The sequence below is a fragment of the Mesoplodon bidens genome (genome assembly GCF_964165515.1).
Source record: "Mesoplodon bidens genome assembly, chromosome: 4".
Taxonomy (NCBI): domain Eukaryota; kingdom Metazoa; phylum Chordata; class Mammalia; order Artiodactyla; family Ziphiidae; genus Mesoplodon; species Mesoplodon bidens.
Genome location: NC_138160.1, coordinates 171,235,456 through 171,262,290, shown reverse-complemented (window position 1 = coordinate 171,262,290; position 26,835 = coordinate 171,235,456). Strand labels below are relative to the sequence as shown.

The 26,835-nt window shown below is 42.2% G+C and overlaps 1 protein-coding gene across 1 annotated transcript in view; it reads left to right on the top strand.

Annotated features, from left to right (window-relative positions):
• Positions 1–26,835, top strand: part of TTC1 (tetratricopeptide repeat domain 1) — a 55,204-nt gene that overhangs the window by 27,251 nt on the left and 1,118 nt on the right. The window contains exons 3-7 of the mRNA XM_081232579.1: positions 6,867–6,927; positions 8,170–8,282; positions 11,979–12,015; positions 16,310–16,458; positions 18,867–18,921. Coding sequence (XP_081088705.1) covers positions 6,867–6,927; positions 8,170–8,282; positions 11,979–12,015; positions 16,310–16,458; positions 18,867–18,921 — 415 coding nt within the window. The remainder of the gene's footprint in view (positions 1–6,866; positions 6,928–8,169; positions 8,283–11,978; positions 12,016–16,309; positions 16,459–18,866; positions 18,922–26,835) is intronic.

The following is a 26,835-nucleotide window of genomic DNA, read 5'->3' as shown; positions in this document are numbered from 1 at the left end:
AAGAGTAGCCCCGGCTCGCCACAACTAGAGAAAAGCCACACACAGCTACGAAGACCCAACACAAGCAAAAAATTTTTTTAATTAAAAAAAAAAAAAAAGCTTGTCTTTAAAAAAATAAAAGTCCCACCTAGTATTGAGTTTTAAACTGTTTAAACATTTTACACATTCAAATGTTAAAATTAAATCAGAAAGTATAAGGAAAATTAAGCATAAATGTATTACAAGCAGGAACAAATTAATGTAACTATATCAAATTGATTACATGTTAACATAACTATATCGAATTGATTACATAGAGAAGATAATTCCAATAACTTTGGACATAATATTCTGGTTATATACCCTTAGTAGAATGTATCCTAAAGTCGGAAAGAACTGCAATGAAATCTTGAACTTTACGTAGTAGGTTATAGGTAGTGATAGTCATATACTAATTTTGAACCTTTTTGTTTATTGTAGGATAGAGCAAATGAGTAAATATATTGCTGTTACTGGGAACTAGAGTTTTCACTGTGGGAGTTGGTGTGTTATTCACTTACTTGAATACATACATAGAAGATTTCACTTGTATGTATTCTCTGACTCCTGGGATTTTTATTTTATTTAAGATGTATTTTCATGGGTATCTTCATTGAGAGGGCCTAAAAGCAGTGACTCCCTAGTAACATCTAGATCTTGGTTTCTAAATGCCATTCCCCACTAAAAGAATCCAGGACTCCTTGGAGAAATGGCTGATTCCAGGTATGGGGAAGGCAGGGTACAAAGTCTTGCACCTGGGATATAATGTACACCTGCAGCAAAGTTCACCCTTGAGGGATAGATCCAAGCAAAGGTTTACGCAGATCCTAGAAGTGGGCTAAGAAAACTTAGGTAAGAAATCTGGAGCATGGTCTAAAGGGGCCCCACAGGAGGAAGGGTGCGGTCAGAAGAGGACCTTGACGGGCCCCTCTTGCCCAGGCCTAAGGAATGTACAGTGTTCTTCAACCCATGAAACCATCTGAGCATTTTATAACATTCCAGACGTTTGCAGTGCTTTTTTAAATTCTCTTATTTATTTATTTATTTATTTATTTATTTATTTATTTATTTATTTGGCTGCATTGGGTCCTTGTTGCTGCATGCCAGCTTTCTCTAGTTGCGGCGAGCGGGGGCTACTCTTTGTTGTGGTGCACGGGCTTCTCATTGCAGTGGCTTCTCTTGTTGAGCACGGGTTCTAGGTGCACAGGCTTCCGTAGTTGTGGCTCGTGGACTCTAGCACAGGCTCAGTAGTTGTGGCACACAAGGTTAGTTGCTCCGCGGCATGTGGGATCTTCCCGGACCAGGCTCCAACCCGTGTCCCCTGCATTGGCAGGCGGATTCTTAACCACTGTGCCACCAGGGAAGTCCTCTTACAATTTTAAAAAATAACCTGTGAGGTAGAATTGAGTTGCCCAATTAGAGGCATTATGTACAGTCTACATTCAAAGGAAAACCATGTGGGGAAGGAAGTGAAAGGTAGTCCTGGGGAGGAGATATGGTTGTGCTAGACTTTGAAAACAGGAAAATATGGTTTGGGCAGCTGGAAGGGAAATCTAGAAGAAAAACAGTGGCATTCCAAGATGGGTAGGTAAGCAAAAGAATGGAGTGAAGAATAAGAGAGCCAGCTGTCTAGAAGAGAGGACTTGTGTAGTAATGGGAGATTAGGTTGGGTAGGTTGGAATAGAAGTTTGTTGCAAAGAATAAAAGATTTCTGAATCTTCATTTTTTTTTTTAACCTGTAAAATAGGTAGATACCTCCATGCCCATCTCTCAGAATTGTCTTGGGAAGCAGGTGAGCTGAGCTAATGTACGTGGCAGCAGATGTTAAGCAATGAAATGCTACACTGGTATAAGTTCTAGTGAACTCTGAGTGCCAGGCTGAAAAGTTTGCACTTGTGGTAGTAACTGTTGAAATAAACTCCATTCGTCAAGGGCGTTGTCTTTTTGAGGTTTTCCTTGGCAGTTCCTGCGATGATTTCCAGTGCAAGGTAAAGTCACTATTTCTCCCTGAGTTTTTAGTGATGGGGAGGACTACTGAGTTAAGAGCCCTGTAAGAATTGTCCCCATTCTTATGGAAATACAATTCCAGAACAGATGTTACCCTGTGGGGTCTCTGCAATGTGTTAAAAGGCATTGTGGAGGCATGTGAGAGGGCTCCTGACCACGTTAGACGAGAACCTGGAAGATTTGCACCCAGTAATGCCAGTTCACTTATGTGTGAATACTGCCGGCACTTAGCATGCTAAGTAAGACTTATACACGATGAAATCTGTCCTTGGATTCCAAAACATTACACAGTGTGCGTGCCATCCTTTGGAAAAAAGAGTATGTTCCGGCAGCAGAATAAATCCTAGTCTTTGTACTGGGATCAAGTTAGTCTCCTGGCACAGCTGGGAGATAGTGCAGCTTTCTCTTCAAAGTGCTATTTTTAGCTGTTGCCAAGGAGATATTCAGCATGATATTGATACTGGAATTACTCCTCAATTTACACAATCTGTGGAAGCAGCAGCTCTTTTTCCAGGGTTTACTGCTTAATGGATCACTGAGTTGTGATTTATCAGACCACAAAATAAAATTCCTTCCTTAGAATAATTGGCCTCTGAAGTACGTTCTGGAGCTCACCTCTTGGCCAGTTCAACTTTCAGGCCTAGTTATAAAGACACCGTGAGCTTTTCTCAGGCTGCCTGCTCAGGCTGGCCCTTATCAGTAATTCCTTCTGGGTGTACCTTGGATCTAGGCTTTTCTCATTGAAATGTTAATGTTCTAAATTTACCAAATAATGATTAAACTCTTAAAACACACACTCACACACACACACACACAAATGCACGCATGCAGGCACGCACGCGTGCACGCACGCGCTCACGTGAGCTTCACAAGAGCCTGATCTGGCAGTCTGAAAGACTCATCTGTGTTCATAGAGCATTCCTGATAAGTTGACACTGGAGAACAGATGATAGACCAGAAAGTAGCTCGAAATTAGAGTTAAAATAGATTGAAATTGTTAATGTATGGACATTAAACTCTAATAACTTGATGAGTTGCCCTTCTCTAAAGAATTTTTTTGATATAACTGTTTTTTAAAAAAATATATTCCAGACCTTTAAGACCTGTGATGCATTTATTCATATGATCTTATAATTTCTTCTTTTAACTTATTAACATGTCACCTTGCATTAATATATTTTCTAATGTGAAAACCACTTTTCATTTCATGGTTACAACTTTATTAGCCAGTGATACATGGGTGTGTGTGTGGTTTTGAGTGAATTTAAAATTGATCGAATGAATTCCCTAATATTTATAGGGTTTTGATTTTACCCTAATTGAAGTTGTTTTAGAATTAAAAGATTTTTTTTAGTTTTTCTTAAACCCCTTCACCCATTCTCCCACACCCACCCCACCCCACCCCGGCCCCAACCTATGAGCCTGGTGTTTTTTGTTTTGTTTTGTTTAGATTCCACATATAAGAGAGATCATATGGTGCTTGTTTTTCTCTGACTGATTTATTTCATTTAGCATAATGCCCTCTAGGTTCATCCATGTTGTCGCAAATGGGAAGAGTTCATTCTCTTTTATGGCTAAATAATACTCCGTTGTATGTATGTATATGTGTGTGTGTGTGTGTGTGTGTGTGTGTGTGTGTGTGTAACACCACAGTTTCTTTATCCATTCATCCATTGACTGCCACTTAGGTTGTTTCCATATTTTGGTTATTGTAAACAACACTGCAGTGAACATGGGGGTGCAGATATCTTTTTGAGTTAGTATTTTCATTTTCTTCAAATAAATACCCAGAAGTGGAATTGCTGGATCATATGGTAGTTCTATTTTTAAGTTTTTAAGGAACGTCCATACTGTTTTCCATAGTGGCTGTACCAGTTTACATTCCCACCAGCAATGCACAAGGGATTTCTTTTCTCCACAGTCTTGCCAACGCTTGTTATTTCTTGTCTTTTTGATAATAGCCATTCTTTTTTTTTTTTTTTTTTGCGGTACGTGGGCCTCTTACTGTTGTGGCCTCTCCCGTTGCGGAGCACAGGCTCCGGATGCGCAGGCTCAGCGGCCATGGCTCACGGGCCCAGCCGCTCCGCGGCATGTGGGATCTTCCCGGACCGGGGCACGAACCTGTGTCCCCTGCATTGGCAGGCGGACTCTCAACCACTGCGCCACCAGGGAAGCCGGATAATAGCCATTCTAACAGGTGTGAAGTGATATCTCATTGTGGTTTTGATTTGCATTTCCTTGCTGATTAATGATGTTGAACGTCTTTTCATGTACCTGTTTGCCATGTATGTCTTCTTTGGAAAAATGTCCGTTCAGATCTTCACCCACTTTTTAATAAGATTGTTTGAGGTTTTTTTGCTGTTAAGTTGTATGAGTTCTTTATGTATTTTAGATATTAATGCCTTATCAGGTATATGATTTGTAAATATTTTCTTCCATTCATTTTGTTGATGGTTTCCTTTGCTGTCCAGAAGCTGTTTAGTTTGATGCAGTCCCACTTGTTTATTTTTGCTTTTGTTGCCTTTGCTTTTGGTGTCAGATTCAGAAAATCATTACCAAGACCTATGTCAAGGAGCTTAGTGCCTTAGTTTTCTTCTAAGAGTATTATGGTTTCAGGTCTTACGTTCAAGTCTTTAATCCATTTTGAATTAATTTTTGTGTCTAGTATAACATAATGGTTCATTTTCATTCTTTTGCATGTGGTTGTCCAGTTTTCCCAGCGCCACTTATCGAAGAGACTGTCCTTTCCTCATTGTATATTCTTGGCTCCTTTATCATAAATTAATTGACCATGTGTGTGGGTTTATTTCTGGGCTCTCTGTTCTGTTTCATTGATCAATGTGTCTGTTTTTATGCCAATACCATACTATTCTAATTACTATAGTTTTGTAATATAGGTTGAAATCAGGGAGCATGATGCCTGCAGCTTTGTTTTTCTTTCTCAAGATTGCTTTATCTATTTGGGGTTGAAATAACTTTTAACTGGATTTGTTATGGGGTTTTCTTGGCCTCCAGCATCAAATCCCCTTTCTCATGTGAAGGAAATTCCCCTGTGCTGTAACCATGTTGAGTGCCAGTCAATCCCCCGATTCCCTCACTCTGTTTTCTGGCAGCCAAGGCATGTGACCTACGCTTGGCTGATTGCATGTTTCTGACCAAAACTTTAAATCTGGATCAGGACAAGGAAAGGGGAATGGTTAGGATTTATTGGCTGCTATAACAGTCCTATCTTGGCCAGATTCTTCCACTAAAAGACACTTAATGTTTTCTTGCTTTTTGACTTAACAGAGCTGCCTTGAGTCCTGCCTGTTTTCTAAGCCTATATTTTAGGCCTCCCTTTGATTGTGTGAGCCCCACAGTAGCTTTCCAGTAAATATTCCCTTAAAATTTTTTTTTTTTTTTTTTTTTTTTGCCTAAGATAGTCCTTTTGCTAGCATCCAAAAATCGTAACCAGTACAATAGAGGATATTATAATTCAAGCACCTCCTTCCTGGGTAGTACTAGGTAAATGTGGCCCCATTTTTGTGTTTTGATTGCCATCACCACCACCCATTTTATTTTTTCCTGTATTCCCTTAGAGTAGTCCTTCTTCAGATGTGCTATATCTTAAAATGAATTATTATTGTGTCTGCTGAACATTAATAGATGTCATAAAAACTAAATTCAGTTTATACCTACCTTTTAGTTTCTTTATTGAGATTCCTCAAGTGTTCTGTTTCCTCCAGAGTATAGTAATAAGGTATTTGGAAAGCACCCTGGTCGCAACAGCTCATTTACAAATCTTCTCCAGAGACGTAACATTTTTAGCTTAGTTCCTAATCTTAAGAGCACCAGTTGTTTAGGCTCGCAGTTTGTATTGTGGGTGAAAAACCCTGCTCACTTTATTTCCTCCCTGTGAAGTTTTTATTTAGTCAGAAGCTTCAAGAATGAAGGAAGAGATTTTTGGAGATTCCCTCTTTTTAAAAAATGCTGTCAAAAGGTGGCCGGCAGACACTGCTGCTAGTTCTGCTTCTGCCGACCATATTGCTAAGATGTTCAGGGCTGAAGGCACATAGGGACTCGACACGTGTCATCTTTGCTCTACAGAATAACATTCCCTCTGCCTTTGAGTTCAAAGAGTGCTTGGCCATCTGTGTTAATTTCTGAGTTGTTAGAAGAAGCTAAGAAAAGAGAGGTTCCTCTGGGTTTCTTCAGATTCCCCTGTGTTAGCCTGCTAACTGCATACTGCCTGACCCTGCAAATAAGACTTGTCCTCCATAATGCGCTCTGCTGGCTACTGTATGTCTCCTTTATGATACAAACTGCAATTGTAGCTAAGTAAGTATTACATTATTTATTTTACAGAAAAATAATAGCTCATATTTATTGAGCCCTTATTTGCCAGTCGGTGTATTGGGAGTTTTACATAAATTATCACATTAATCAATAAATCTATTAAAGCCTTAATTTTTAGATGAAGAAACTAGGCTCAGAACGATCTGGAACTTGTCCAGGATCTTCTATAATTAACAAGTAGCAGATCTAGAATTTGAATTTATAATGGTGAGCCTACCAGTGGGTATACTTAGTTTCACTTTTAGTAAATAGAAATTACTGTTCCATGCAAAAGCTAGAAACATAGAAAACCTGGGTTTTATCTTTTAAACATCAAGAATTCACTTGATGATTAGCCAGATGGTCATGTGTTTTTTTCTGTATGTTTGAGATTTAGATAAAACTGACCCAGTTCTCAAAAGTCAAGCTGCTGCCTATTGAATAGCATAATGTGTAATGAAAGCTGACCTTTTTGTTCATTTATCATAATATGGTGAGAATTTATGTCATTCTCTGATCTCTTTCAGAAAAGGAGAGAAGAGAGCTCTAGACTAAAGGAGGAGGGAAATGAGCAGTTTAAAAAAGGAGGTAAGGTACCTACTTCAGCACTGATGCTGGACGTCTTGACTCCTGATTCTTTTGTAGATTCTGTGAAGAAACACCAAAGAACATTTGGAAACAACTAGCAGACCTAAACTGCTAATAATACCCTGTTGCCTCCCAACACCTTGGAATTTTATTTTTTTACCAGGTCCAAATTATTCTCAAGTGACAGTGACCAGTTACCATGTGTCTCTAGGCACAGGCATAGTTTTTCTTTTCTGTAATCTACTGTCTATAAACCCAGAGATTAGAAGGAAAAACTCTTGCGTTTTTGCTTTGGGAAACTCTAAACTGGAATGTTAAAAGGCTATTTTGCTACATTGCTGTAAAAACAGGGTCCCCGTTACTCACTTGTGACAGTGCTGTGAATACTGGCCCAGTGCATCCGGTGTGGCCGAGGGAAGGATTTTGCTTGTATTTTGGTTGCTCTTTCATGTGCCTTTTTCTGTGGATGCCTTAAGTAGCGAGATGTTCCTTCTGCATTTCCTATATTTGCTTAGGAATAAGTGGGGTTCGTTCTTATAATTTGGGGGAACTGTTTGATCTTATGATCAAATTGTATCACATCTCAGAGTGTGCATGCTTTACAAATCTAGGAGTAGTAACATCTTCCCCTAGTTATTTTTAGGTTAAAAAAATCTTTTTTTCTTACATCCTGGTTTAGCAATCATCACTTCTTTTTTCTAAGAAAACTAAAGGTTCTCTGAAAGCGTATCTCCTTGTATTTTAGTATTAAATATTTCAAACCTGAGAAAGGAGTGAGTACGCAATTTTTCTTTTAGTACCCTGACCGTAATTCTTTGTGTGGCAATGACTATATAAATTTATCACCATTTTCTCTTTTAAGGTGTTTAGTCAACTGCTGATTTTTACATTGTTGCTTCTGGCTCTATAAAATGTCTCTCCAAACATTTCATGGAAGCAGTTTTAGCCGGGTTGACTCCATGAAAGCACAATGTCTTTAATGAAAATATATACATAGAATTTTTTTCTTCATCCGGGGCCATTAATCCCAGATTTCAGTCTCTTTCATCTGTCCAGTTCCCTAATCCCCTTTCAAAACTCTTTACTAAATTGATAAGCCAAATGAAAGGTGAACATACAGAGAGCATTCTGTTGGAGACCTTTGTCCCGTGAATGGAAAGCTGTGCGTTCTGAGATCTTCTGGAATACAGTGATATCAGGTGTAAAATCATAACGACCTCTCATACTTTACCTTATCCTCAGATTATATAGAAGCTGAAAGTACTTACAGTCGAGCCCTTCAGATGTGTCCATCCTCCTTCCAGAAAGACAGGTCTATTCTGTTTTCAAATAGAGCTGCCGCAAGGATGAAACAGGTATGTCTCTTTGACCTTTTCTTTTTAAGAAGCACATGAACTTAGTGTTTTTGTACGATAGCTTCTCTCCAGAAACTAGCACAGGGGCTCTAAAGTTGCTGCCTCTCTTTTCCTACCCATATATCTCCCTGATTTAAAGGGCACGGGGAAGATAGAAAAAAATATTTTGAAAAACTTCAGTCAGATTACTGTTCACATTCCTCATTAAAGAGGCTGAGTGAACACTTCCATGGAAGGAAGCCTGGCAAAGTTTCCGCCAAACTAGGGCAGGTTAATGAAGCAAAGAGCCTAGTGCATCTCCTAGAATAGCTACAGCTGCTTATTTTAGGCCTCTGGAACTCTAGATAAAGACCCAAAGGGATAGGAAACAGTGCTTAAAACTGGGCTTCAAGATGCTTATCCCTGAGATTCTGATTTTCTGTTAAAACTGTGGACATAGGGAGAAACGTCCAAGAGTTGGGGTGAGAGGTACGCTTAAATGCAAAGTAGGTGTCAGGGAAAGTTCAAAGGTATTTTGTATTTCCAAAGGATTGAGAACCTGGTGTAACAGGGTGAATTTAGAATAGATGAGGGTATAAATATACTTGTTTGGTATCGTGCTGGATACCAAAAGTTAGATTTGTGATTTGTCTGATATTCCTATTTAGTCAACATAGTAAATCTGGCCAGATTGAAATGACAAGAGCTTGAAAAAAACAATACCACTTGTTTAACTGTGACTACTTGTATTCCAAGCACAAAGGGTAGGTTTTTTAACACACCTCTAAGCAGCTACGAAGCAGGCCCAAGACTGGGTGGAGTGGTTTTCTGTTCGTTTAGATCAGGTATCTACATCACTCTCTTTTTTGATGTTGACTGGAATTCTCTAGTGCTTCTACCAAAGTCACTTTGGATGGCCAGGGTTTTTAAAGGGGAGTGGGGGTGTGCTTGAATATTTGGACATGCAAAAAGTTTTATTTCAACCCAGACGCGTATGTTTTATTATTGGATTCAGTGTCCAAGGTGAAGTTTTTTAGAGTGATTCATGTGGCACGAGAGAAGGAATAATTCTAGAGTATACAAACAGACATTTTGTATTAGGGGAAATAAAACAACTGTTTTAAGTTTATTTAAAACAACAGTCATTAATATATTCTACCATCGATCAGAATTCACACCTAATAGTTTTTACACTTAGCTCGAAAATTCCGGTCTTTCACTTTTGCCTCTTGGAGACATCTAGCCACATTCTTAGACTGGAAATTGTCATTGTGAAGTGAGATCAAGTATACCTTCAGTGTCGGAGAAAACTCTGTACCATACCCACTTGGCTCCTGGGTTTGGGGATTCTTTGTTCCCACAATTGCCAAGTTACTGGCATTGCTAGTGTTGGGCTGGTATGATCAACTGGTTCTTGAATTAGGAAAATGTATGGCCTTGCTAGTCTTCTGTCTGTCACAGCTGAGGAGGACTCAAAAGAGAGTTGCTCTGTGACTCTTGCCTGAACAAAGAATAGGTTTGTTAGTGGGGTTTTTGTTTGTTTTGTTCTTTTAACTTGCATTCCTAATATTTTTAAAAGATCCTAAAATTATAGACTTGGAGACTTTCAGGATTAATGTACTGAAGTGATTTAAGGAGCATGTTCTGAGTTTAAGGAAGTGATGGGTTAACTGCTTTAAGAAGAATTTCTGAAAGGCAAGTTTGCAGGCTCAGCATCCCTGACTGGGTGTGCCTGGGCAAGCTTTATGTTTCATGTCTGGAGAGGGAAAAGGCATGCTGGAGTTAGGACAGAGTTTCAGCTCTAGGCCTGACTACACAAGAGCAGACAAAGCCCTAAAAAAATAGGCTCTAAAAGTAGTTACTGGGGGGCACAAAGAATACCACCACAGCAGTTGTAAACATAAGTTATAAAGATTTGGGACTTCCCCGGTGGTGCAGTGGTTAAGAATCTGCCTGCCAATGCAGGGGACATGGGTTCAAGCCCTGGTAAGGGAAGATCCCACAGGCCGCAGAGCAACTAAGCCCGTGTGCCACAACTACTGAGCCTGCGCTCTAGAGCCCATGAGCCACAACTACTGAGCCTGCGCTCTAGAGCCTGTGAGCCACAACTACTGAGCCTGCATTCCACAACTACTGAAGTCCATGTGCATAGAGCCTGCGCACCACAACAAAGAGTAGCCCCCGCTCACTGCAACTAGAGAAAGCCCGTGCATAGCAACGAAGACCCAATGCAGCCATAAATAAATAAATAAATAAATAAGTAAATAAATATAAAAAGTTATAAAGATTTACTCCTATTTCAGTTTAAAATATGAAGTTGTATCTTAGATTTATAGAAATCTAATAAGTTGGGGAAATACTGACTTACAGATTTCTTTACTACAGGACTTCTTGTTAGAGTTTTTAATATGTGAATTGCTATGATGAACATTGGAAGAGATAATATAGTTAGTGTTTCCCAAATGACTCTGGAACCTTTTTTGCTTATTGTGGGTAAAATACACATGCTACAAAATTGACCATTTTAACCATTTTAAAGTATACAATTCAGTGCCATTCACAGTGGCACTGGATACATTCACAGTGTTAGGCAGCCGTCACCACTGTCTGGTTCCAAAATTTTTTTTATGGCCCGAAAAGGAAACCCATTAAGCAGTCACTCCCCATCCTGGAACTGTTTCTGATTCAATCCTGAAACTCCATTTGGTAGACGTTGCTCTAAAATGTTCTGCAAAATATTTGGCATTTGCTACAGTAGACATTATGGAAGTATTGAACGTTTATTTGAACTAACATTTCTCTAACATTGTAGAAAATTTCTAATTTGGGGAAAATAGACATTTAGAGCTTAGAAAAGTTAAATAGCAGATTAGTGTCAGAGCTGAAACTAGAATCTAGTTCTTTTGATATCCTGTGTTCTTTCCACTGTGCCATGCTTCTCAATTCAGCAAGTTATATTAGTTAGATATCTTATTTAGTGAATTGTTTTGTTTTTTGTTTGTTTGTTTGTTTTTTGCGGTACACGGGCCTCTCACTGCCGTGGCCTCTCCCATTGCAGAGCACAGGCTCTGGACGCGCAGGCTCAGCGGCTATGGCTCACGGGCCCAGCCACTCCGCGGCATGTGGGGTCTTCCCAGACTGGGGCACGAACCCGCGTCCCCTGCATCGGCAGGTGGACTCAACCACCGCGCCACCAGGGAAGCCCATGTTTTGTATTTTTGTTTCATCAGTGGATAAATTAAGGTTCATAACTGAGACTACGCGAGAAGCCATACAGTGTCTGTAGATGGACCATCTGTATACATTTTCAAGATACCACTTTGGGTGCGATGTATAACAGCTGTAGCCAAAGAGGAGGCTTATTAATTCATGTATTCATCTATCAGTCATGTGCCCTGTTCATTGATCACAGAGTTTTCTCACTGTCAACATTCTAATGTAAAGCGTCTTGCAAATATAACAAGTCAATTGCAACAGTCTTTAAAGATACTTTAGGAAGAAGCTACTTGAATAATTTGTCACCAGGAGGCTTTCAAGTTAGAGCTGTGAGCATAGTTTGAATTTTAGCTTGGAAGTAACACGTGTGTTTTGGTGTTATTTCCTTGAAAAGCATTCTGCATCTCCATAAGCAATTATTAATGATCAGCATATGTCATTGAACCTTTGGGCTATTGAGACAGAATTAGGGTGACATATTAATGATCTATTTCCTTTTAGGACAAGAAAGAGGTGGCCATCAGTGACTGCAGCAAAGGTACAGCTTTTTGGTCTTGTTGCATGTTAACATACAAAAGCATTACCTCAGCTAGACAAGCAAATAAGGAGGCTCTCAGTCAGGTGTGTACTTGTACACATGTACTCTTCTTCTGAGGCAGTTAAAGAAGAAGCTCTCGGCCTTTCTTAGAGGTACTGCCCAGTAGTTGTCTTAGTGTAAGCATGCTTTTGAATGGATAGTTGTCCGTTTATCCTGTATTGGTAAATATATGGAGAATAATTCCAAGCTACCTTGGCCACAGAAACAGAGTTTATTCCCTGTATGTCCAAATTACTCTCCTTTGAAACTGAAGTTGAAGATCTTAGTTAGCTGCTCTTGGGGCAGCTGACTGTGTGTTTGGAAGGGCCGTTGCTGTTAGGGAATGGGTACTCTCTTCAGGTGTACTGCTTAATCCAGACCTCCTTGCCGTCATTTTCATTATCCTTTCAGATTCCACACAGTGAATCAAGCCTCTGCTATCTGAGTTCCATCATGGTCTTTTCATTCTACCAACTGATAGAGACAGCCCCAGACATAGGATCACCATTGTTTTTTCCACAAATTTCCTGATAGGCCAGACGGTTGTCTTGTCTTGGTGTGGAGACTAGTCTTTCTAGTCTTTCTTTACTACTCTTGTAATTTGTGGGTTGTTGTTGTTTTTTCCATTTTCCTCCTTTGGATAATATTTTCTCTGAGAGAATCATAAAGTTAGAAAGAACCTTATATATTATCTAATCCCACTCTCAGACCAAGCATGAATTCCCTCTTCTGTTTTGTTTTTTAGGTTTTTTTTTTAACGTGAATTAGTCACCCTCTCTACTGGATTTCTTTTCTTTATCCTTGATATTTCTATAGAGTATCTGAATGAACCTGTTACTACATTAGAATCTAGCAAACTTCTTCTGATCTATTTATCTTGAGCTGCAACTAATTCTGAATGTACTGTTTTGTTTGGAAGAAGGTGTTCAACCTTAATCTGTGAGATGTGTGGGTTTGAAGAGTTTAAATTAGGAAGAAGATTCTGATTTCCAGTCTTTTCTCTGTAACCAAATGGTGAGAAAATGCCTTATAAGCCTGATTAGCAGGGTATACACTAGGAAAGAGAATTCATTTCCAGCAGTAACCCTCAGTGTAGGAGCCAAGAAAATGAGAGGAAGGGGGAGGAAAGTGTTTCCAACCAAAGTGTTCCAGATTTGTTTTTGGATTTGGTTAAATCAGTATTCGTGTGCTTATACTTAGTTGTTATGGGCTGCATATGAGTTGTTGAACCCATAGGCCAAATACGTTGACACTAGTATGGTTTATTTGTATTAAGGACCCTTCTCCTCCCACTAACCCCCCAAACACATTCCCACTCAGTGCATAAACCCTGACAAAGGACTTAACTTATTTCTGAGGTCATATTTGGAGCTCATTACTACCAGTTATATGGAACAGTATTTAATGCTAGTCACCTTTGGTCTTTTAGCCTTGGCATAAATAAAGTTTAAGTTAATTCTGTTTATATGGATTGAGAAAGAAAATCACAAGTTAGAGTGAAAAGTTGACATTTGAGGTTTTTATAAAGTAATCATGGGGAATTCCCTGGCTGTCCAGTGGTTAGGACTCGGTGCTTTCACTGCCGGGGCCCGGGTTCAATCTCTGGTCAAGGAACTGAGATCCTGTAAGCTTTGAGGCGTGGCCAAAAAAAGTAATCATGGGAAGAATTCTTTCTCTTCAATACATATTTGCATTGTTAGAAGCTATCCACTAGTTGAGAAGGGGGCAGTATCTGAGTTAAAATGTAAATTAGGGGGTTCAGTTTTTTAAAAGATGTAGTAGAGGTCATTGGAGTATTTTTTTTTTTCCCTGTGAGTATTACGTAGTTGGGAATATTTTAAGAGACTGATGTGCTGGACTAAGGGGAGGTTGACAGCATGTAAAGTTGAAATGTTGAGGTTTGGGTTCTTTCAGAAAACCTTCTCCTGAACCAATATCCCCCTCCAACCCCTCTCCCATTTCTCTGGTCTGCTTCATTGAAAGATTGTCTATACCTCCTGTGTCTCCTTTGTCTTCTCCCATTCTCTCCTCACACATCCACTGGACTTCTGTTTCATTCACGCCCCTGAAACCCATCTTGTAAAGGTCACCAGCACCTTCCTCTTGTTCAGTAGTTGCTTCCCTACCCTCATCTTACTTGACTTCCCAAAAGCTTTTAACACAGTGTGTCATTCTTCATTTTCTTCTGTTTCATTGGCTATTCCTTTTTAGTCTCTCTTGCTGGTTTCTCTGTCAGCCTCATCACTTTGGAAGTCCCTATTTCTTCATCTATAGGGCCCTCTTCTTTTTTTTCCCCTCTGTATTTTCTCCCTATGGGATCTCATCTAGTTCTGCAACTTTAAATAACCCATCTCTATGCTATAGTTTATATTTCTGGCTCTGCCCTGTAGTCTGGAGCCCTGTATCACATTGCAAAGTTGACATCTCCTCTGGGATGTCTAGTAGGCATTGCAGATTTAACGTGCCCAGAGCAGACTCTGGTGCCTCCGCAGTCCCCATGCATGCATGCGTGAATACAACTTGAGGTTAGTTTTTTTCATTCTAATGAATGGCATTATTATCCATTATTTACTTGCTGAAACTAAAACCTTTGGAGTCATCCCTGATTACTCTTTCTTTCATTCCCCATGGCTTAATTAATTAGCAAATCCTTTGGGCTCTGATTCAAAGACATTTCCTTAATCTGGCCTCTCCTTTCCATCTCCACTGTTAGCAGCTTAGTCAGCATCCTCTCTCATCTGGACCATTGCAGTGACGACCCAGCTGTCTCTGCTTCCCCTCGTCCCCTCCACACTGTAGCCAAAGTGATCCTTTAAAACTGTAAACCAGATTATGTCTTAATCTGCTTGAAAACATTCCAGTGGCTTCGTATCACACTTAAGAAAAAGTCCAAGCTCCTTTCCCTGGCCACCAAGGCATCCATGACCTGCTTGTTGCATATCTTCAACCTCATCTCCTCCGCAGCCCTTACCTAGTCACCAACAAACACGTCAAAGTTATTCTTGCTTTAGAGCCTTTACTCTTGTTAGTCCTTTTTCCTGTATGCTCTTCCTCAGCTTTTCAAACGGCTGGCCTCCCTCAAATAATCCTTTTTCGTATTTGACCACTCTCTAAAGTTACTTATTCCCCTCTTCACCTGAATTTACATCACCTCGTTTTATTTTCCTCTACAGCACAAAACTATCTGAAATTATTTGTATGCCATCTTCTCTTGCCTCCTAGAATAGCTTAAAGCTTCATGAGAACGTGGACATAGTCTGTTCTGTTTGCCACTACTATACTCCAGAGATACACGGCACTCGGTGCCTATGTTAGGTACTAAATAAATAATTACTGAAAGCATGAGTGAATTTAAAAATGGGTATATCACTTGAAAAGAAAAAAAGTTCTAGAGCCGTGATATTGCTTTCTAACAGGGAAAGAAACAACTCAAAAAAGAATACATGAATGTAGTATACTTGAACCAAAACGCGGGCCCTGGATTATCGGAAGGGTTGTTGTTGGAAAAAGGAGAGGATGTTACGTGCCAGTGATCTAAGGGTGTTCGATCGGGAGTTTGAAGGAACAGTGAGGATTTAGCTAAAAATGTAACCTCAGGAGTCAAGGCACGACCGCAGTAGCTGAGGCCTAGAAAAGAGAGAAGGATAGCAGAGTCTGCCACCAACGTTCTCCCTCAATTTTTTAATACATGCCTTCAGATTGCCTCTTATTTTCTCACTGTGCCTTGAGCTCTGTGTTTTGGCCTGTTCTGGAGTGGGTGAAGGGCAAGTAGGTGGTACGCACGGCTTGGGCGTGGACCAGGGCTTGGTAAGCTACAGTCACAGGCCACATCCAGCCTGCATTGCCGCCTGCTGTTGTACAGCCTACAAGCTAAGAATGCTTTTTACATTAAATGGTTGGAAATAAAAGAGCAGTAATATTTCAAGACACATAAAAATTATGTGAACTTCAAATTTCAGTATTCATAAATAAAGGCTTATTGTAATACAGCTAACCTTACTTGCTTATGCATCGTCTGTGCTTGCTTTCGTGCTACAATAGCAGAGTTCAGTAGTTGTAACAGACAGTCTATCCCACAAAGTCTAAAATTTTTACTATCTGCCCTTTACAGAAGAAGTTTGCCAACTGTAGGTATGTCCTTTGACAAATAACTTTTCCTTAGGGACCCATGGAGAATAATAAAGAAACTTGATATAGCTGAGGATGTATAGGCCCTTTTTCCTCATGGTGACAATGATTTCTTCTCTTTTTATAGCAATTCAGTTAAACCCCAGCTATATCAGGGCAATATTGAGGAGAGCGGAGTTGTACGAGAAGACTGACAAGCTGGATGAAGCCCTGGAAGACTATAAATCCATACTAGAAAAAGATCCGTCAGTACATCAAGCAAGAGAAGCTTGTATGGTAAACCTAATTTTTTTACAGAAATATTTTCTATTCCTTGTGTTGCTACTCAGTGAATGTTAAATGATCCTTAGAGACACAACTGTATGCCATTTCTAAGCTTTTGAGAAGCTTATCAGAATATATGGGAGATAGAACTTTGAAGTGGTGGCCACACACCCACTGTACCATGTACTGTTTAATCTTCATTCTAAAAGTGTTATCTGTGTAAACCTCTAACCTCTAGGGTTAACAAGAACTTTATTTCACTGTTGGACTAGGGAAATCTTGTCTACTTGTAGGTGCCTGGTTTAGTTGAAAGTGAGTCTTAATATTATAGGTAACAAATTTCTGGTTTTCTTGTCATCCTTTTCCTTACTCAGTCACCAAGTTTCTATTCGTTGTTATTTGGCCAGCACATTTCCAATTTAATATATCCTAAACTAACTTTCTTATCTCTCTTAAAATGACTCTAGTTCTTGTCCTTGGCACTAAAAATCCTTTTGCTTCTAAATGACATAATATTTTTTATGCCAGTTGTAAGTTAACTAAATGTTACTGGTTTTCCTCCCTTTAAAAATAACTCCAGATTTGTGCTCTTACCTTTAGCACCACTCTTTGATTATCTCTAACGCACAGAGCAACATACACTCTGAAGGATATACCGCAGTATTGGATGTGTATATCTTATTGCCCCAAAATAATGCGTGTTCAAGTAAGTTCGACAAACACTGGCTTTAACCAAACAGGTTTCTTCGCTGCCAGACTTTTCAGAGGGCCATTAGGATGGAGAGGTCCGTTCTGAACCCAGTATGCCGCAGAGGTGGCAGGAGCCGGGGAGCTACAGGAGTCTTTTATTTAAGCCAGACTTCTCGGTTTTGTTTTTGGAATTGAGGGCACTTGCCAACATTTACAAATGGAAAGATTTTACAAGAAGAAAATCTAAGTCGGGCTCCTCTTGAAATTGGAAGATGCGGACGTGCTGGCGCTCTCGATTCCATGCTGAGCATGCCCGTACTCTTGCCTTACACCTGGTCCGTTACTTACTACCTTTCCCCTCTGGCCCCTGAGGGCATCTGAGCCCCTGCTAGACAGGTTCCCGTCTAGTTCACGGGACTGTTATTCCACCAAGCGGACCTGAGAAATGTTGACTCATCTCCCTGCACTAATATTCTAGGTGGTTTGGGTTTTGTTTTGCTTTGTTTTTATACCCACTTGAGGTGAATTCCTTCAGTAATAACAGATCTTTTGAATAATGGGAGAAGGGCTCATTTGGGTAATTAAAATACATAAGCAGTTTGAAAGCAGTTTTAATCCTTTATCTGACTTTTAACATATCTCTGAATGGTGTTAGGATTAACTTAAATTTGACATGAGGAAAGGGAATAGAGTTCTTAAAATCTTGGCTAAATTCTTGGTAGCCTTTATCCTTGTCAAATTAGTTTTAAGAGTTCCGTGAGGGCTTCCCTGGTGGCGCAGTGGTTGAGAGTCCGTCTGCCGATGCAGGGGACACGGGTTCGTGCCCCAGGCCGGGAAGATCCCACATGCCGCGGAGCGGCTGGGCCTGTGCGTCCGGAGCCTGTGCTCTGCAGTGGGAGAGGCCAGAGCAGTGAGAGGCCCGCATACCACAAAAAAAAAAAAAAAAAAAAAAGAGTTCCGTGAAAGGGAGCCTTGTCTTAAAGCTAGCTGTTATATGCATAAAGAATTTATTTTATCTTGAATTATTACAGCTGAGTTAATACTGGACTCCCAGAGTACTTGGGGGCAATTACAGAGCTAAAAGAGACCATCGAAGACTCTAATCTAGAGCAGCCGGAGGTGATTTGGTTCCAGGGGGCATTTGGCAGTGTGGGGAGGCACTCTGTCATGACTGGGAGGGTACTGTTGGCATCTGGTGGGTGGAGGCCAGGGATGCTCTAAACATTCTACGATGCACAGGACAGCCCTACAGCAGTTACCCAGTCCAAAATATCAGTAGTGCCAAGGTTGAAACGATCTGATGCTTTCTCAACAAATTAGATTATATAAAGAAAGGACTTCAAGTTAAAAAATACAAATGAGCAAAAAAATTTATACTATAAATATCACCTGTAATCCCACCACCTAAACATACCCCTGTAAACATCTGGTTTGTATCCTTTCAGACATTTTCTCTGTGTGTGTGTGTGTGTGTGTGTGTTTCACCAAGTTTTTATTGAGGTCCTCCTTGGGCCACTCTGCTAAGAACTGGGATTATAGCATTGAACCAAACTGAATTCCTGTCTCTGTAGCTCCCCCGCAGACAGACATTTGTTCTTCTCTGTGTTTAATAGGCTCGTGTATATGTACTTAACCTGGTCTCACTTTCACATGAGGTTTTTAATGTTTCTCAAATTCAAAATAAAGCCAAAAGATTTTCACAACCCACGTTTTGGTGCTTTTTCCCTCAGAGGTTACCTAAGCAAATTGAGGAACGTAATGAAAGACTAAAGGAAGATATGTTAGGTAAGTCTGCTTCCCTTACCTTCTCTTGACCATAAATAGCTAGGAAGCCGGGGATGGGGCCATCAGTACTTTTATTCATTAGAGGAGAATACAGCCGTTAGAAATAGCTGTGGGACCCTTTGTTTGTTGTGGGCACCAGTACCGTGGGGCTAGTGAGTTCTTAGCCATTTTTAACTCTAGAAGGAGCAGTGTGGTTTAGGGTGGATAGCAGCTTTTCAAAAACTAAACTTCCATTTTGTGGGGTGGGGTTTTTTTTTTTTTTTTTTTTTGGAAAATTTTCCTCCCTTCAAGAATGCAAACATAATTAACTCCCAACCTGGGCTGCCACCAACCTCTATTTCAGATCATGAATTTCATAAAAACAGTTGAATTTCTTCATTTGAGTAAACAACTTCAGGTTTTGGGGGTTTTTATCTATCTATTTATTTATATTTGGCTGCATTGGGTCTTCGTTGCTGTGTGTGCGCTTTCCCTAGTTGTGGCGAGCTGGGGCTACTCCTCATTGTGGTGTGTGGGCTTCTCATTGCGGTGACCCCTCTTATGGAGCATGTGCTCTAGGCGCCTGGGCTTCAGTAGTTGTGGAACATGGGCTCAGTAGTTGTGGCGCATGGGCTTAGTTGCTCCGTGGCATGTGGGATCTTCCTGGACCAGGGATAGAACCCGTGTCCCCTGCATTGGCAGGCGGATTCTTAACCACTGCCCCACCAGGGAAGTCCCACCTTCAGGTTTTAAGTTCATTAGGATGCAATCAGTACAAACCAATACCATGTCAAAACCAAGGGGACTTTTGTTTTGAAAATGGCGTTCAGAGTCCCTTTAGTGTTTGAGAACACGTGCACGGGCAAGAATTAGTAGTAACTAGGAAGGGGGAAAAGACTGTGGGCTGGGGGGTCGGGGAAATGGTTTCATTTGACCCATGTTTTAGTCACTTCTTGTATTTGCCAAAGCATGTTTATAGTTGGAATTACAGAGTTCCTCTCGTGAACAGCCTGCTTGACGAAGGTGGGTAAATGTCCCTGGACAGGAACCTGCCCAGCATAGTCTGCTTATATAACCTGTCTGATAGCTCTCTCTTAAGGTCTCCTATATATTTTTCGTTATGAATATTTTCTAAATCTCTATTGTGAATTGCAATCACATGGGACTAAAGGAAAATCATTTAAAATAAATTGGGCCTGGCTATTTATGGCCTTTAGGCATCAGTATCCAGAGAATGAGACAAATTTCCCCAAAGATCACTCTGATAGCGAAGTTGATTGAGAAGAAGCCACTAACCTAGTTGATCCAAAGCCCTCCGGCCCCTGCTGGATAGACTCAGACTCCAAGGGGAGATGCTTCAGACTTGGGGAGATTTCTGGAGCCTTCCTCAGTTTTTCCAAAATTGGCTCTTTCCCTAATTTACATATTTAATTAAATTTGACACCATGTTTGAGCAGAAAAGTTACTTTGGAGGTACTTTTTCTTCAAAGAAGAGGGAAGAGAGCATTTTCTTACCTATTCACAATGATGCTTTATTTTAGCAAAAAAAGGAAGGAAAGAATTTGCATTTAGCTGAGCTGGATTTCATGCTGAAAGAGATGACTTGGTGAATGAGCACAGTGGATTTGGAAAAGACACTTAGGCACTGGTCTCTGGGTCCATTTGTTTTGAACCAATATGGAAAAATAAAGGGATCGGTATAAATTGAATCCTACTGCCATTGTCAGTTCCAGATGGAATCAAAACTTCCATCTGTCCTTGTCACTCAATTCTAATGAGCTGATGTTTCCTGTCTTGTGTCTTTGGCTTTTACTTATGTTGTTCCCTTCATAAACAACTTAAGTTGCTTGGTAAGTAATATGTCAGTTTGTTGTTACACATCAGTAGTCTGAATGGCTGGACTCTTTTATATTCTTTTTTTCTTTTTTCTTTTTTTTTTTATTTTGTCTGCGTTGGGTCTTCCTTGCTGCACGCAGGTTTTCTCTAGTTGCAGTGAGCAGGGGCTGCTCTTCATTGCAGTGGCTTCTCTTGTTGTGGAACATGGGCTCAGCGCATGGCCTCCAGTAGTTGTGGCACATGGGCTCAGTAGTTGTGGCTCACGGGCTCTGGAGCGCAGGCTCAGTAGTTCTGGCGCACGGGCTTAGTTGCTCCACGGTATGTGGGATCTTCCCGGACCAGGACTTGAACCCATGTCCCCTGCATTGGCAGGCAGATTCTTAACCACTGCACCACCAGGGAAGCCCCTTCCTTTATATTCTTAATGAATATAAGGATCATGAATAAAATATTGGTTCTGGGTGTCACCTCCCGTAGGAGAGCCTTAAAGGGAGAAATCTCTCTCAGCCCCACAAGAGCTTTCTGGTGTTCTTCCTTCCTTGTTACAGATGAACCAGCTTTGATTTGTGTGCTTTGAGATTTTTGGAGGCTGGTCCCTCTAGAAGCGCAGAGTAACGTCACTTGCTTAGAAGTTCTGAGCAAGCTTTTTGCAGTGGACTGCACGATTTTGAGTGCTAAGTTTCTCTGGGAATGATGGCTTCTGCTGGAAGGTTGGCAGTTAAAGATTTTTAAAACTGCTTAACACCATTTGTCACTGGCATTTACTACGTTATGTGATTATTTAACAAAATGAGATTGTCTTTAAGTTTGTTCGATAATCTTGACTTGCTTTTCCTTTTCTCTCTGTAACTTGACTTCCTTTTTGTTAGAAAGAAGAGCTACATACCCCCCTTCTTGGGAAAAAAAAATTCTAATTGGAATTATGAATGGGTGGAACATACTTGCTCCTCTCTTCTTAGTCTGTCATTTATAAATGTCATCCTTAGAGCAGGAGTAGAGACCCAGGGTGGCAGTCACTGATAGTGCCACAGTCCTTGCCAGAGAGGGACGATCATGCTGACTTTAGATTTGAGGAAAGGGGTCAGTAACTGGAGTGTTTCCTTTTGTCCTTTTCTCTGGGAAGGTAGCCTGGTGGCTGTTACAGCCAGGGAATGCCTTAAGGGTATAGTCAGTGGTGTGATGAGGCGGGAAGGATGTCCTGGACCGAGCACCCCAGGAGGCTCAGAGCATTAGCTTCTGTTCCAACCATTCCGGGGGATCTGCTCTTCCTACCTCAGTCGAGAGGCCGTCCTGACCTGGAAAACCTAGAGCTGTGACATGAAACTCTTTGATTCCCCCAAAGGATCAAGAGACGTGGGTGAGGCACTGCCCCAGAAACCCTACCTTCCTTTCCCTGGCACCCAGCTGCTCGGCACACACAGGGGCCTTGTTCCGCCTCCGGCCCAGGTTTTCCACTTGTACCGTGCCCTCCTTCCACCTTCTTGGAACATGTTGCTGGTCTCCTGATTCCTGCAGTTACTCAGGTGTTCACTCCCGGCCATTAGCATCCTAATGAGTGTGTAGTTGTGAACTGAATTAAGAACACCACCTTGTATGTTCCATGTTCAAAAGCTAGATTTGGAGCCGGAAGTCACTTGTTCATTGTCATTGTGAGGACGCAGCAGATCTTTTTTGGCTCTTCCTGCGCGTTGTGTGCCTCTCTGCAAGTGACAGAGGGGCCTAGAATCAGCTGCCTTGCCAAATATCACAAGAGAGCCTTGAGATTGTTACTGTCCCTTAAAACTGCTGAAGCCAGACATGTGGGTATGGAAATCCAGGCTCTTTTTTCACACTTCTCTTCCTGCTGCCCTGCCTGATACTCATTACGGACTGTACGCTTGCCATGCCGTGTGCTCTGGCCCCTGGAGAATCTCTCAGCCAGTTCCGTGTCGCTGTCACCCCCTCAGTAGGGAATGTCGGTTCTGGGTGTTCGATGCCCTGCTTCTTGCTTCGTTACCTAGTTGCTGCTCCTGTAGCTTCTCCTCTTTGATAGTTCTCGGTAAGGCTTCTTTCCACTTCCTTTCACCCAAGAGCTGACTAATACGTAAGCATCTGAACTGAGTGTGAATTTTATTTTCTCTATCCTGTGCTCTCTTAATTTGTGTTTTGCTCAGAGGAGAGCAAGCGTCACAGCTTCATGGCTTAGTTTTCTGCCTCATAAGAGGAAATGCAGTGTCAGGATTCACTTGGATGCAGTTTGGTTCTCCTAATAGGAGAAAGTCCTAAAGGATCTATTCCACTGGGCCCAACCTCAGTGATCTTAAGGAGGTGAAAACAAATAGCCTTCCGGGCTCTCCTGATGGTAAACTGAGTACTGCACAGTCAGTATCTCCGAAGAGAAATTATGTGTAATGAGTCAGTTGGGTTTTTATAATACAGTGTTGCTTGGAGACACAGAAATTAGTATTTATCAGAACCGGATCCAGTGCCAAGCCTTGATCTCTAGTCATAAATGTTCTTGTCTGAGCACAAGCAGTGTTGGACTCTTCTCCTTGCCATGGGATCTCTTATAGATGAGATGCTAACAGGGACGTGTGGACACGTTCACGCTGAGTCATGGTGTCAGATTTGCTACAAGTGGAAATAAAGGAACCCAATACTGCCCAGATCAGGGGAGGGGTGGGATTTGGCAGCCCGTGGAAAGTGTGGCAGATGGGCTAGTTTGGCAGATGATCCTGCCCTTGTCTCTGAGCGCCCAACCTGACTGAACAGCAGCAGGAAGATGGTGGGTGTACAGAGCTAGGAAGGAGCATGATCTCTGCTGGAGGTGCTTCTCTGCCACCGTCATCAACAGTAAAAGGTGAATCTTGCAGACACCGAAACTTGTTGGTTGTACCTCAATGTTGTGCTCTCTTTCCTCATGTTCCCATTGGCCCTACACTAACTTCAGAGCTTTTTTTAATTGAAGTGTAGTTGATTTACAATATTGTGTTAGTTTCAGGTGCACAGCGTAGCGATTCAGTACTTTTGCAGTTTATACACCATTTGAGGTTATTACACGATAATGGGTATAATTCCCGGTATATCCTTGTTGCTTATCTATTTTATATATACAGTTTGTGTCTGTTATTTCCATACCCCTAATTTCAGAGCTTCTTCACCCGACAGTGTAAACATCAGATGTTTGTTCAGTGAATAAACGGCCTCTTTTCCCTTATGTCTCACCAGCTTTCTGTCAGAACCACCTCCAGGCTCTCCTCTTGTGGTTTATTCTTCACTTTGCCCCGTAGCATTATTAACCCTGAAAGCTGTTCTCAAACCATCAGTGGCCTTTGCCGCGTCCTCCCACCTCCCTTTCAGCCCTTTGGACACACTGCCCACCCTTGCCTGCCTGTCTCCATACATTTGATCCTACCATTTTTGCCTGCACTGCCCACTCCCTCTATCTCAAATGGTTGCAGTCCTGCCTGTCCTTTGGTGGTGATTGAAATGCAGGCTCTCACACACAAAGCTCTGCCAGATCTCCCTCCTCCCTGCCCAAGCTGGAGGGCATCTTCTTCTTACTGACTCTCATAGCATTTTATATCTCAGCTACATATGAACTGGCTTCTGTGTGTGTCTTATCTTCCATCATATCTAAGCTTATTTTGGTGTAAAGACAGTGTCCTGTATCTTTGCTTCCCCGCCACACATATGTACTTGGTACATGTTGGTTGAATTAGTTCAAGTCAGGTTAACCTCAGGTCTTCTCTGATGGGGAGACTATTTAATCATGTGTCTTTTTTACGTGTCTGCTACCTTCCAGGGACTTCATGTACGTTGTCTATTTAGCAAGCAGACTTCCCATCTCCTGTTCTACTGTTCTGGCGATAATAGTCAAGCTGTTGTGGAATGTTATAAAGGCAGAGATACGAGAATAAAAGGAAAAAAGAATGATGCCATATGTGTTAGGTTGGGTCCTTGGAGAAACAGAAGGCAAGATTTGATTAGAAACACAAGAGAGGACTTCCCTGGTGGCACAGTGGTTAAGAATCTGCCTGCCAATGCAGGGGACATGGGTTCGAGCCCTGCTCCGGGAAGATCTCACAAGCCACAGAGCAACGAAGCCTGTGCACCACAACTACCGAGCCTGTGCTCTAGAGCCCGCGAGCCACAACTGCTGAGCCCAGTGAGCTACAACTACTGAAGCCCACGCAGCTAGAGCCTGTGCTCCGTAACAGAGACAAGCCACCGCAATGAGAAGCACATGCGCTGCAACAAAGAGTAGCCCCCGCTTGCCTCAACTAAAGAAAGCCCACGCGTAGCAACGAAGACCAAGCACAGCCAAAAATAAATAAAATAAATTTTTAAAAAAAAGGAAAAGAAAAGAAACACGAGATTTATTGCAGGAAACGCCTGCGAGGGACAGTGAGGCAGAGGGGCAGGAGCGGGCTGTGGGCGGAGCCGCGCCAGGCCCCTGGGAGGAGGGGGGACCTGGTGCGGGGAAGGCCCGCACTGCAGGCTGGTGCCAGGGACGTGTCAGCAAAGCCACTGTCACGGGGGCCCCCGCTCTGTGCCTGCCCCGCTCCGTCACTGACTGTTGACAGCCGTGGGACCCTCGACCTCTGCATGGAGGGACCTGCGCTCCCTGCATCTGGAGAAGCATGTGTTCACGGCTGCCACTGCACGGAATCAGCCAAGCTAAGGTCCAGGGCTCCTCGTGGCGGGCAGGTCCTCCAGCCAGTTAGGCAAAGTCCGGGCCTGCGCAAGGCCCCCTGCCCCCTCTCCATCTGCAGTTTGAGTACTTGTGCCCGTGCTTTGCCGCCGTCTCTAACTGCTCCCCGTCCTTCAGAGCCTTGTGTCTCCCGAAACGACTTCCTCACACCCTGAACAGGCCTGCGAATCCTGCTCTCGCCTCAGTCTTGTGTCTGGCTGCCCACTAGGCTGTGAGCATCTCAGAAGCCAAGAATAACTTGTATTCTTTAGATCCCAGTGCCTCCTATAGTAGATACCAAGTCATATGTACATTTGCGCTTCAAATGGTTGTTCTGGCAGTCGAGGTGGACTTGCAGTGATCCCTCCAGCCCAGGTGGTGGCCCCTGGCTTGGTCGACAGTCCACAGTGGCCCTGGGACAGGCTCTTCCTGGGGACTGTGACGTGAGTGGCCCTTGAGGCTCCTTACTTTTTACTCACTCCGTGTCAGAAGAGCCAAGAATGGTGCCAGCAGTGACATTTTATTGGGCTTCTTTAAATGTTTGTTTCCTCCCTGTCCTCTCTCCTCTCTCCTCTCTCCTCAGCCCCAAGACAGACTGCCGAAGTTCTGGCTAACTCACGCTCTCCTGGGGCGGGGGGCCCTCCGTTTCCTTGGCTTGTTGCGATCCCCTGTTCATGCATCCATCTACCTGCAGCAGTGCTCTGGGCCTCTCTGTGCTGCCACCTGTGCGCAGGGACAAGGCCTGTGCCGGTGATTCTCCTTAATCAGCAGCACTGAGCATATGTGTTCCAGGTTTAAGTTTGGGAAGCCTGCCTGGAGAGTGGTCAGTCTGGGTTTTGGGAACTTACTGTAAATATGGTGAGCTGCCAGGGGGCTAAATCTTAGACTGAGTCCAGAAGTTTCCAAGAGTTACTAGAAAAGGCCTTGACATTTAAAGGCCATGCACCTTTAAGTTCTTTACCTGGGGTTTATTTCAAGGTGGGAGACCTCAGAGGGACAAAGCTGCTGACAAGGGCAATGTGGGAAGGAGCCTGTACCTCTGATGATCTGGGGTTTCTTTCCCTTTTACCCTCGTCCTCATCTCCATTGGAAGCAGACCTGCAAGAAAAATTAGAACAGTGTAGAAATGGTCGAAATACGTATTCACCCATCCTCACCAAGATTTTCCAAAACACTCCTAGCTTCAGATATTCCATCCTGTTGCCCACATATCCCTGTAAATCTCTCAGATGTCCTGGAAACTCCAACTTCTGTATAAACTCCATGGCCCTCTTGCGTGGAGAATCAGCATAAAAATCCATGGTTATACTGTGTGTCTTCATTTTGTCTTTATGACATGAACTCACCTGGTGATTAATAAGGGAAGCTGAAACTTGGGGAGGGAGACTGGGCTGTTGAGGTCATGGTGCTGTGCAAGAGAACAAGAT